Source organism: Ptiloglossa arizonensis, chromosome 4 (genome assembly GCF_051014685.1).
Source record: "Ptiloglossa arizonensis isolate GNS036 chromosome 4, iyPtiAriz1_principal, whole genome shotgun sequence".
In the NCBI taxonomy this organism is placed as follows: Eukaryota; Metazoa; Arthropoda; class Insecta; order Hymenoptera; family Colletidae; genus Ptiloglossa; species Ptiloglossa arizonensis.
In genome coordinates this window covers 21,850,807-21,864,500 of record NC_135051.1, presented here as the reverse complement: position 1 = coordinate 21,864,500, position 13,694 = coordinate 21,850,807, and the positions used below count along the sequence as shown (strand labels likewise).

The window sequence follows — 13,694 nt, the reverse complement described above, 5'->3', positions numbered from 1 at the left end:
TACGTGAATTTTAAAATATTTCTTAATAAAACTGCATTAAAGCTTAGATCTTAAATAAGCCTATAGTACAAATCTTAAAGTTTGAGATAACGCCAAGTAGCACCATCTAGTGCTTCAGCCACATATAACTCACTAGAATTTCCCTTCAAATAGTAGAAATTGATGCTGTCCAGTTACATTGTGTATGTACAAATTATTTAAATTATGTTATTATTTAGTATAAACTACAAGTTTAATTTATAATATTGTCTTACAAAATAAAATTAACCAATGTTTTATAAATTTAGAAATCTATATTCAGTTTAATCTATTTTATAAATAGAAATTATTACAGTTATTTAAACAAATATAATAAATAAGCTGGTGAATATGCAAACTAGATTTATGCGTGACCAATGAAATAATATTATTAAATTGCATTACTGTACAATGTTTACAATACTAAATTTATGTTGACAAAGACAAAGTTTGCAATATTCCCTCTTACATCAAGACTTCTGTATTTTAAATATTTAATGGAAAATTTATATTAATATAAATTTATTTAGTGCAACGGTTTAAATGTAAATATTAGGTAAAACATACGTTGCCATGCTTTCATAAACAATAAACTACAATTTGAATTGTTTGTTTTCTTTTTTCATTCAATATTAAAAAAGAAGATTTACAATGTAGAAAATATATTTTCAAATTCTTTTAAGTTATATCAAGTATATTATTAAAAATCTCCATGAACATCTGTACAATTATTAAGTCAGTGGCTTTCAAATTTTAGGCTTTCTGTGTAATTTCAAATGATGGATAGTTACTCTGATCCTTTTAGTTTTACTAAACAAACAGCTACCCTATTGCGTGGTTTGGGTGCACCTGAATTAATACCAGAATGCAAAAAAATAAATGTATCGACTGATACATTGCATGAGCTCAGTACTCAGGATTTAATTGTGTTAGGTAAACTAAACAATATATGATATTAATACTAACTAAACTAAAATATTGATTTCTTAGTTATAGATTAGTTCTTTTAATATGTCAAAATGTATTACTTATATGTTTTATAAGATTATTATTATATTATGTTTTCATAGTTATACTCACCATATCTGATTTAACTGATCTTAATACAGGTGTTAATTCTAAAAAGGCTGAAGATATAAAGAATTCTTTAAATGTGAAAAGAAGAAAATCTGGCATTGTAAGAACAAATGTTTCAGATAGGTAGGAACTCACTTTAAGTTATTTTATTCAAGTATTTTTAAATAATTATATTATAAATCATTTAAAGTAATGCAAAAGAGCTTCTATTTTTAGATACAAATTATATATGTAATTAGTCAGATAGATATTGACATAGAAACAACTGGTTAAGACATGTGAACTTTTTAGGCTTCAAGATTGCCTTGAAATAATTAAACATGGAGAGCAACAGTTATCTTTGATACAAGCATTTGTAGTATACTGTAGATTAAGGCTCATAAAAGAGAGGATCAACATTTTTATTGATCCCAACAAATGTTTAAGTGCTTCTGAGGTATTACCACTTTCTGTTAATGCAACATTAACAGAACTAGAAGAAGCAGAACAAAATCTTTCTGAACTAAAAAAATTAATTTTAGGGGTATGTTTCAATAATTGTATATATAAAGTTACTATTAATTTAATGTATTATTAATAGTTTTGTATATGTATACTCTATTAATAAACATTTAATTTATATTTATAAGTCATACTATGAAAATATCACATTAAATTTATTTATAATTTGCATGATATTTATGATATTTATGATAATTAAAGATATTCTACTAAATTTTCACAAAGATGTGTATGAGTGCATACTGTTATATTATGAGTGCAATGAATTTAATCATATGTTTATAATAAAATTATCATTACTTACATTATATGAATAAGAAAACAAAATTAATTGATATATGTTAAGTACAATATGAATAAATTTCTATTATTTTTTTACAGTTAAGAGTGAAATCAAAACACGATAATACTCGACTTTATTTTTTAATTAGTGGAATAGGATTGGTAACACTTTTAGTATTGAAGATATATTTAATTTGATTATTTCGATGTAAGCAATGTATAAATAATAAATACACATTTTTTCTGTACATAATCTATAAAAATTATACTTTAGTAATAGTATTCAGGAAAATTATTTCCAAGTTACAACTTGTCTTTTTCCCATGTTTAGTTACTGTTTTTTTTTCAGTATTTGTCATAGTTAATGGCAAATGAACAAGGTTGTTAATAAAGAATGCAGGCAGGATTAATTATGAATAAACTTTCAATTTTAAAACAGTTGATCCGTTTGCTTTATTTTGGATGTAATTTCTTTGTTATAATATATGACATATTAAATCACAGTAAAGAAAAAGTAAAGAATACATAAATAAATAATATGTGGAAAATGAATGAAGTGTACAAATATCGAAAAAATGGAATTCAATAAAGAAGGTTCGATTCTATCGAATTCGTATCGAGATTTCGATTAATATCATCTGTCAAATTGATATTGTTTATGTCATCTAATCGAATAGTGATACTATTAACGATGTTCCTACTTATTTGTATTGAAAGTGTCGTTTACTGTTTTTTTTATAAATATAAATTTTAGCATTCTATACATGATAGAATTAATGTTATTATGTTGTTAAATCTTGAATTTTGCGTTGATTGGAAATAACTGAACAAACAAACAAATTGCTTTTACCATATAATCGTGCTAATATACAAACACGTGTTGATTGTACGAAATAAATGATAGATAATGCGATAATTAAACTCGACAAATCGATCAAAAGCAATCGAGTTCTCGATTAACTTACGTTCCATCCACCCGAAGCGCGCCTGTGAGAGGATCCACCCCAAAAGAGTGAAGTGGTGGGGGTAGAAAAAGGGTAACCTCTTGTGGCGCATGCGTGCTTCTATCAGCTTCAAGCTTTCAAATTTCAGCTCAGTCGCACTAAGATGGACGGTGGAGCGTACGGTGGAGGAAAGGCAGGAGCCCCTTTTGATCCCATTGCCTTTGTTCAAAGGCCTCAAGTCATCTTAAGAGCCGGTTGCTTGGTAAGTTCTCTCATAAAAAATCCAACATCTAACTGTTTTCTTGGATGACGATTTCACGAATCAAAGGAAATGTCAATTTTATGCGACAAACATTGATTTTAAAGGGTGAACCACCACTCCCCCCACCAATCCAACACGATGGGGTTCTATTGATTTTTCGTGAATTCCTGCGATACACCCCATAATACAGGATCCCGTAAAATTGTATATTCTTTTTTTTAATCCCATTTTATTATCAATGTTTGGATAGGTGGAATAAATTGAAACATTCAAGGTATTCTAAATATACATTGAAGAAAAGTATATGACTCTCGAAAGGCAAATCTTGCCAGTGTTAGATCGCAAAGATGGTTCGCGGTTTTTTAAAAAATTCGAAATTCTTTTTGATTTAAAGAAGAGAGATGAACTATTAAGGAAACATTGAGATCGATTTTGGGCGTTATTTGAAGCGGGAACTATGTACTGTTATAACGAGGTTCTAATTGTAATTTACAATATAGGAAATCGTATCAAGAAAGGGAACATCTATCAATTAATGTTTCATGCTGCGAGTAATTAACGATTACGCGAATTTTGTAATACGTGAATTATCTGGCTATACTTTTTATAATTATTTTTACAATTATACATTTTTTATAATTTTTAAACTCTTTAACGATTGGAGAAATTTATTCTCTTTATACAAGAATTTTGTGATATTTTAATATTTTTCAATATTAAAAGTATCAAACTTTGAAGTCGTCAAGGTTCCAAAAGTATTGACTGTAGTCCAGTTCATGATAATCATGGTTACATTTTTATTTTAGTATACCAAACTTTCCCGAATTTTTGGAATACTAAAAATTCCTGCGCACCATTGGACAATTCTGAGTTAGAATTAACAAGCATTGAATTACAGAGTTCGGAGAGTATTGATTATTTTAAATGTCCGAAATTTTAAGAATACTTGGTACGTTTCTAGTAAAAATGAGCAAAATTCATAATTTTGTATTTGTATAAAAACATTGGGAAATGAATATCGATATTAATATTCGTTTTACATTCGTTCTGAAATCCTATTTTTAATCATTATAATTACTCATTACGTTACTATTTGTTTAGTTTAACAAATCTTTACGAAATAATATTTGAATAATAGCTAGCAATTTTTTATGAGGGTTATTATTTTTTTTTCATTTATTTCTAATTAAGACATTTTCTTTTTTCAATGTGAACAATAAAGGCTACTTTAGTTTCTAAGTACTGTTTTTAATACTATAATAATGTAAACAAATATATTACGTGTATTTTATCTGTGCTATTTTGTAATTGAATTTTTTCTGTATTTTTAATTTCTTTCGCATTTGACGGAACTGTGGTCTTCGCCTAATTGATTTCCATGTCAAGGGGAAAGTGGTCCAAGTCGAAACTAAGTTTGAATTTCACGCAAAGAAGATTGTAGGCAAGGCAAATACTTCAAGGAAAATCGATTTGAAGTTCAATTTAAGTACAGATATTTCAAATATAATAGAACATACTCATTTTATAAGGAATTTCAGATCACTAAATATTTTTATTTATTTTCACGTCGTATACTACTTAAAGAGGCGGTGGTAAAATTAAAAACTTGATAAATTTCGTATTGTGTCGCCGGTAGTAAAAACGAGTGTTCATTTGTAAAGATAAGCTGACGTTATTTAGAAACTGCACAATTATCATTCAATTTTTCAGCTCTTCGCGATAATTGTGTTTGGATGCATAAGCAACAAGGGATACATTACAAGGGCAGACGGAAAAGAGGAATGCATCTATTACGGGGACTCCAACGCCTGCGATTATGGAATAGGAGTCGGAGTACTTGCCTTCCTTGCCAGCATGGGATTCCTCGTCGGGGAATACCTTTTCGAGCAAATGTCCTCTGTTAAGACCAGGAAGCACTTTGTCCTTCTTGACTTGGGGTACTATTGGCTAACTCCTTTATGCGAAAATAACTTTCTATTTATACAATTGAAATGTTTCTACACATTATTGATTCGCATCAAATATTATTTTCAGAGTAAAAAATTTGGCCGCTCAAGGTTCCTTCCCCATCTATCAACAATAGCTTGTTTCTATATGAGAGCATGGTGCCTACATATATGCGTTGCCTGTCTTTAAAACGCAATAATGGGGCAGAAAAAGTAGATGAGAAATGAAAAAATGTGATAAGCGAACAGTACGGGGGGGGGGGGGGGGATCGCTCAGTCACCTTGAGCAGTCAATATTTTCTGCCCCGAATATGATTCAATCCTTTGAAATGTTTTGATTAAATTGTTGATTTTAGAACAGAAACATATAAAACTTTGTTGAAAACTATCTCTTTTTTTTTTAATGAGAAATAATATTCATACAAGTATAAATTATAAACACAATTAAAATGTATTTTGATATTTAGATTTTCAGGTTTCTGGGCATTCCTCTACTTCGTCGGATTCTGTTACTTAACTAACGCTTGGAACAAAACGAAAACTACGCCAGAACACGGAGTGAACAATGCCCAAAGCGCTATCGCCTTTTCCTTCTTCTCCATTTTTACCTGGGTATATGGGTTAAACATTTTCAATCAATAAATTCACAAATTGTATTTGATGCTTTTATAAGCAAAATATTTTTGATCGTTGACGGAAGACAGAGATTCATGTATTCATGAAAAGAACAACAAAAAATTTAAGAATTTGTACACTTCTCAAAATAATTAGAGGATTTTATGTCTGGAAAATATGTTACCTATTATAGGTGAAAAAAGTCTCCTATACTTATAATTGTAGCATTTTTTTTTTATCAAACATGCCTTTTATAGAATATTATGAATAGCTTTTAAAATATGAGCTACCGTAAAAAAGTATCTAACTATTTTGAATGGCGTAATGATAAATAAGTTTCAATATATCAAATATAAAAAGTAATTTTTATTTTAATATGTATTTTTAATTCTGGACTTAATATAATTTTTTTTTAAACGTTCGATAGGCCGCCTGTGCTTGGTTCGCCTTCCAAAGATTCAAACAAGGAACCGATGCTGCTTTCGCGCCCAGCTACGAGGCAGATCCTGTTGGTGGAACAGGATATACAAGTTACCCTGATGCGAACGATACTGGCTACCAGGATCCACCATTCGGTCAACAACAACAACAGCAACAGCAACAGCAACAACGGATGCCCGATTTCCAAGCTCCGGCTTACTAACCCCTTCAGACATAATCTAATACTATCGGTAAAATAAAATCTATTTTACATCATGTCGATAATTTGAAAAACAACGATCAACTCAACGATGTTATAACAGTTTTTATGATTATTTTTAATTACTTTCATATACAATGTATATACGTACATGCGCTAGCGTAGTTTTTAATCATTTTAATTCCCATGAATCTGATCAACCATGAGTATAGTCGGGAAAATATCAATTAGCGACCCCAGACCATTTTCTCGATTGGGAATCATGTTATGTATAACTTCTACTTCGATGATTTGCCAGCGTGTACCTATAGGATTGCACGAAAAGATAAAAGATAGAGTGGTGAAGATAGTCAAAAAGCCACACCGAGAATAGTCCCTCTGTGAATTTGAGCGACTAATTGATTTTGTCCTGATTGTGAAACCGATCTATACGAGAGCCGTTTCTGTCCAAGGCAGCTTTAATTTTACAATCAAATTTTTCTAGAACAGTTCTTAACAGCGATTTCTGTAATAGTTTCATTACCTGTTTTAGACACAACGCAAGAATCAATAGGAAAGAGAAGACAGAAGCTCCGCGAGAAACTCTTCGATCATTCGATAGTTCATTGAGCAATGTCGATAGAGTAAGTTTTCATAGTAAGACAACCATAGTGAATGAAAGAGAACAGGAATGGAAAAAGGGAGAGGAAGGCGAAGGAGAATTAAAGAGGCAGGTGAGCAGGAGATAAAGAGGAGGGAAAGTGAGAATGTGCGCGTGCATGTACGTATGTCTGTGTATGAAAGAATATAAAGAATACATGGGTATATGTGCGAAAGACAACAAACGTTACTTGTTAAAACTGTGCTTCTTATTGTTGACCACATAATAAGTCTTACACCTGAACTCACTGGCGTAAGCAAAAACGAAGAAAGAATAAAAGACAAAAAAAATTGAGTTACTGTCCTTGAGTACATATTCGAAATTGAGATAAGGAAGTGTGCAAGAGCGTGGAAGAGAAAGATGGACACTCACCATCCAGAGAATTATGTACACAGAGTGTGCCATTTGTCATGAGCATTTTACCTATACTCGTTGCTATTAAAAGTGCGAGAAAATAACTAAGGGGAAATTGCACAGTGTGAGAGAACGAAACTGATAATAACAAAAAGAATTACCTCCTTTTCAAGATCATTTCAAAGTCCTTAATATGTTTTCATGTAATACCATATACTTTTTTCATCACGTAGCGTTATAACTGTTATCGAGACAAATTTAACAGCCCATCATATCATGATTTTGAAATAATCTTATGGATAAAAAAGTATGTTTAAATCAGAACAAAGTAAATATAGAGAAATACAAAAGAAACAAGTTGTTTTACTTTAAGAAAAATTTTAAATGTAACGTAATCCAATGATTGGAGGGTATATCACATCGATAATTCGTTGTTGTAATAGAATGTTTATAACTGCTTCTAGTACAGTAGTTTTTGTTCTTTCGTTAATAGCAGTGATAGTTTTACTTTTATACAGATAAACACTGCCCGTTTCGTAAAATAGATTTATAATCCGCCGAAATGTAGCTCAAAAAAGGTGATTCCATGTCGAATATCTTTCCATCTAATGCTTACATCCTAGAATCGCGTCTCTTCCAGCTTCATCATACATAAATATTATATTCACTTTGTCCTCTTGATTGTACATTTTTCACAATAATTAAATTTTTATAATTTAATCTATCGATTTAATCTGTAGATCGATTACATTCTGATTCTGGTGATTTAGATAAATGAAACAAACAATTTGAATAATCAATAGTCGAATATAGCTTGTGTCGAAGTTGGGCAAGAGTCGAGAAATGATTTAACATTGATTTCTCGTTCTCAAGGTCTTGTATTAGAAGATCTAAACGGTCGATGAACTTGTTTCTATACTGATTATAACACCACGTGATGAAACAAAATATGTGATACTATATGAAAAATGTTAGCAACCTTAAAACGATCTTAGTGGTAATGCTTTGCTCTATTTCATTCCCTGCCTCTAACTGTGTCACTTTCCTTTTATCATTTTTTCACGTTTACAATTGCAAAAAAGGTATTTAAGGTGCTCATGTTAAATGGAGCATCCTGTATATATAAATATAAATATAAATATAAATGCATATATATATATTTATATATATTAATATAATATATATATTATATTATATATATATATATATATATTAATATAATATATAAGGTGCGCCGAAAATAGAGCGGCACAAGCGAGAAATGTAAAGATTCTGCGTCGCTAAAAACAAGGAAACGTAGAAAAGTAACTTGTTTTTGTAAGCCTCGGTGTTTTCGAATTAGTTACGATTTAAACAAAAATTTACTGTGCACGTAGCTTTATCATCCATTCGAGATTAGAAATGTTCTTCGGAGCAAATCTTTAACGATTAAATAAAAGCACAGCTGCAGCTGCATTCAATCGTAACAGATAATTGAAGACAAAAGGTTTTATCCTTTTAAATGTTTTCTTCTTTCAATCATGTGCGAAGAATTTCTATGTTTTTCATTTGTACTGCCGTTTTCAGAATACCATGTATATGTACACGTATATATGTAATGTAAACGGATAAAGGATAGCGGCTCTGTAATAATTCTTAAGTAGTTACATGCACATATATTTTACCGTGTTATAACGTGTTCATAGAGAATCGCGGATATGACCGTAACGTTACAATACTGGACCTACCGAGAATTAGGATTCCATTGGAAATCGAATTGTTCTTAATTCTACTTATTGTTACGACGTGATCTTACTAGAGGGTCCCCAACTCGCAATACGCCACGCGCCGCATCAATGCATCAGCGGATTGCAATTACGCTTTTTATAAATCGATCAATACTGAACCTTTACCGTTGAGTCGCAACGACGTGTCGCGTATTTCGGCTAATGTAACAATTAATTTTCAATCATTTCAAAAATTGCAAAAAGAATTTGAGATTGTTCCGTTAAGATTTATTAATGTTTGGTAATATTAGTTTGAAACGCTGCGAATACGATTATTTGACTGTATGTAGCGTGTACAGTGAATACAATTGAGAAATTGGGAGAGCAATGTTTCAAGCAATTTAATCGAGGGTTACCACAAGCGGGATAAACTCTCTAAAATACGAAGAAACTGAAGAATATATGTATTTTCAACAGACTTGGACCGATTCGACTTTTTGTTTTTTTAATAACATTCGAGTCATATGTCAAAAATATAATTTCCTTCTTCGATAATCGTACGACATTTTTGTCCCAGTTCCTCAATTTAGTTGTAAGATTAATAAAGTTGCGTTTTTGAAGTAATAAAACATTCGCATCGCCGAATGGATATGATAAACTTAAAGATTTAGTTTTGATGTTGACAACCCTGTATTGCGTCAATATAAAGTCGAACTACTATTTAGTTATTTAAAAACAGTGATATTCGTTGAAGTTAAAGAATAACGAAGAATATTTAATCCATATTTAGTTAATATAATAATGAATGGATGACGAATGACTTTTACATTCCCGTTTTATTCCACTTAAAATACTCAGTTATCGAGTATGTACGTATGTTAACATTTGAATAATATTGAAGCGATATTGAAACAATTGCTACAAATTTGATGACTAAATGCACGCCTATTATTTTTCTCGAATTGACTACTCTACCTTATTTGGGAGGTAAATTTAATTAGCGGCTCGTATGACAGTGTCGTATCAAGAATAATAAATAAAAATCTGTTTATATGATAAGCTGTAGATTACTTCTTTCGGAACGCTGTCAATATTGCGTTTTTTTTTATCATTAGGATTATTTAATAACAACTCGAATTGGTGATATCATAATTTTCATGCCTATTATAGTGACAACACTATAATGGTGTGTTAAAAACGTGAGAAAAAATATGTAATTATAGAAAAAAAATAACAAAACGTTATATTATACGTTTCAATTTTAACTTTCATTTGTTTTATTCCAGTGTAGCGATAATTTTTACGTCAAAAGAGGCACGTAGTATTGTCACTATTATAGGCAACTTTTTCCGAAAAAGGAAAATATCCTCGGGCCAATACGAATGCAAATCTTCATGGTGTTTAACTTTCACCTGAACTTCAGTTTTTATAATAAGGACTATTTACTACTTCACACAACGTGAATGCTGTTCTCATTGAGAAGAAGGGAGTATTTACTAAAGTAATGATAATTAAATAGTTGTTGTATCATTGTGATTATACTAGGTGTCTCATTGGAACAAATATCACTTCACTTGTGTAGAAGCGAATTGGCGACCACTTTTTCTATTCCATTATTGTAAATATGTTTGTAATTTATTTTTATAATTAAGTACCTATGCTTTTAAGGATTAATAATGATTAATTTTCGTTACCTTTATATAGTATAGATCTCATTTTTATATATAGATGTATTTATATAATAGATTCCTTGCCTTGATTTGGAAAATCATGAAAGTAACGAAACTTCGGTCTCAGTTCTTTCATATTAAAAAAAAAAAAAAAAATAAGCAAAAAAACATCTAATAATCTCTATTCTTCTTAATGATAATTCTTGGGAAGATAAAATTTCACACTGTATCCAATTTTACAAAATTATGATCTATCGTCAACTGATCTCTTGAGACACCTCGTATGTAACGTAGTTGTATTTGCATTCGAAGCAGTAAAGATCTGAGTGTTTAGAAAGAAGTATAATCATATAATTAACTATAGATGAAATACATGCAAGTAATTATTTTTATGTGAGTCGAACGATCGAATCATAGCCAAAATCAATAGCTTCGATTCATTCATTAAACGCGGTAATATTGGCGCGTACGTGAACCAATTACAACTGCATTTCGCCTAGAAGAATTCCATAAACGAAGCGTAAATATCGTTTTATTCTTAGAGTTTTATTTCTCTAATGTTTCTTATTGTCGTCAACGAACGTTACAGAAATCAATGAGAAGTTTTTGTCAAAGTTTGTTTACCATTATCTTAAATTTTGTAAAATTTCGATACACTTTTAAATGCAGTTTTCACGAAATCTCTGAATTATCGAACAATAAGGTTCGTTATTAACTCATAAGTGTTAAACATTTGTAGAAACCTGCGTTACTAAATTTAAGTACAAGTAAACATCTTTTAAACACGTAATTATCGCAGTTACTTCTCATTGATTTCCTAATATTTCGGCTTATAGCTCAAATATTTACGATATTTTAGCTTCGATGATGGAAAGAGAACGTCCATCGTCTAATAGCGTACCTCAGATTTAAAATAAATTTCTTTTTGTGGTTTTATTGTATTTGCATATTCGTTAAAAGTATTTTTAGGGTTTGTATTATTAAATAGCAATGTTTCTGTTGTTTAATAAATTTTGAGTGCCTAACGTGTGATAATTTTCATATTTCCGTTTACGAAGTCCACCTGTTATCAAATTTGATGTTTACGAATCACCGTTCTTTAACTGGAAACCAATTACCACGACGTAATTAGAGTAGGTACAAAGTTAAGGGTAAATGAACATTTTCTTAGAGAGAAATTTAGTTTCCATTTACGGTTAATTTGTTCACATGGAATTATCAGACCTTATTACAAAGGAAGTTGGTCAGGCTATTTGATACAAATCTCACATTTACGAGGAGCTCAAATTTATAAAAGAAAAAGAAATTAATAAATTTGCATGCTGTTCTAATCAGTTTGTGATTCGGTGATAATAAGTAATAATGAAACGTCTAATATAGAATCTGCTAGCGGATACGCAGTAATTTTGTTCTTTGTATCATTTATTAAATAGAAAAGAGTTTTTTTTTTCAATTTGAGGCTTCCTAAAAGAGTATCTATGTGCCTGAAACAGATTAGTGATCTAGGCTCTCGCAAATTCTGCTAATCATTATTTTTTTTCAGTGGTACCGCAAATTACGTTGCAGTGTGTACATATATTTCATTTCACGAAATGGAGGTAGAAGTAAAGGAAAACACGTTGAAATAGTATGAATATGAAGCCAGTTCGTGATTCTGGGGCTTCAGTGGGTCGATAGATCGATCGTTCTTCCGGAGTCGACAAGGAATTACACAGATATTTCATCGGCTCATCTCGTATCAGCAACACCCGCCGTGATAAGCCACGCTGCGAAGCCGCCCACATTTCAAATGGTACCTCTGCTCACTTTCCACTATCCTATCGTGAATCAACATTCAGAGTGCTTCGCACTACACTTCCCCTCGTTAAATCGTTTCAAATACGTTTCAGTAAGCTTTTTAGCCATTGAATGTTATTGTGGCATGGTGTGTTTCAGTGGTGAATCGTAAATTTTCGAGGATAACGTGAATTAAGTAGGAAATCTTTCATCGCGTAAACCACAAGGGGTGTTGGATCTTGTAGGTATCGTGTTTGCCTTTTGAATATTATACGTATGGATAGATTAATTAATTCTTTGGCGCAATATTACGTAATTTATGCAAGTTACATTGTTTCGCTTGAAAATATATTTTGAATAACACCAAAGTAATATTTTCTTTCGTTTTGAAATATTTTTTAAATATTTTGCTTTTATTATCATTTATATAAATATGTATTTTGAAAGTAGAAAAGGTTGTTTTGGAAGATCGTTAAGGAATTTTAAGAGCAACTACGAATTACGAAATGTGAAATAAATTTGCTGTGAGTGTATGTGTATATATATATACACCTATATATTATTGGGTCATCTAGCAGTTATTATTAAAGTTCCTAAAAAATTTTACAAAACAACTCGTGATTCTCCATTGCAATAATTTCACTTTATTGTCTTGACACGTTTCATTACCATTTCAATCTCGAGCCCCTCTCTTCTATCTTTACTTAGAACGAGGACCACCACTAAGTTGCTACACATTTGCTTGAACAAGATAAATAGTAATTTATAATAATAAAAATTTAATTAACAGCGCATCGAATAAATATGTATGTTCCATTCATTGCAATATTTAAAAAATAAAATTTTTATTCGTATAAGATTTTATGTATTTCTAGATACGAACAAATACTACTAAATTGTTAATGTTTTTCGATTTATATAGCTACTAACGGAGCTTATTATTGATTGCGAGACCTTACCAACGTCAGATCAACATTCTCAACAATTGTCTTTATCGGCCTGTCGATAAAGAAGGGATTGAAACCGAACAATGAAAATATTCGGCAAATTATTTCACAATAGAAAAAGAAAAAGAAAGGGGCGCGATTCAAAAAAAGATATACTAAAAAAGAAGAGTCATGCACCTCATGACAGCTTTCTTCTGAGTGGAAGCCAATCTAAACGACATAAGCGGAAACACAAGGTAAATGACCTATTTAAAAAAGAAATAAACATAAAGTAGATAATTGCATTAAAGTTAAGGCTTCTAAAAATTCGAATTTG

The 13,694-nt window shown here is 30.6% G+C and overlaps 2 protein-coding genes across 7 annotated transcripts in view; both read left to right on the top strand.

The window, feature by feature from the left end:
• Window positions 1-794: 794 nt before the first annotated feature.
• Window positions 795-8,425, top strand: Syngr (synaptogyrin). Its single transcript, XM_076308836.1, has 8 exons — window positions 795-951; window positions 1,128-1,218; window positions 1,387-1,618; window positions 2,971-3,084; window positions 4,795-5,021; window positions 5,498-5,642; window positions 6,073-6,316; window positions 6,818-8,425. The coding sequence occupies exons 1-7, from the start codon at window positions 795-797 to the stop codon at window positions 6,286-6,288; spliced, it is 1,182 nt and encodes a 393-aa protein (XP_076164951.1). The 3' UTR covers window positions 6,289-6,316; window positions 6,818-8,425.
• Window positions 8,426-12,417: 3,992 nt separating this feature from the next.
• Window positions 12,418-13,694, top strand: part of Pyd (zonula occludens-like protein polychaetoid) — a 30,258-nt gene continuing 28,981 nt past the window's right edge. The window contains exons 1-3 of one of the 6 annotated variants that reach the window (XM_076310513.1): window positions 12,418-12,447; window positions 12,591-12,672; window positions 13,354-13,614. In XM_076310513.1, the coding sequence (XP_076166628.1) occupies window positions 13,462-13,614 (153 nt within the window). In that variant the 5' untranslated portion in view covers window positions 12,418-12,447; window positions 12,591-12,672; window positions 13,354-13,461. The other 5 variants (XM_076310521.1, XM_076310520.1, XM_076310511.1 and 2 more) reach the window with 5 other exon arrangements.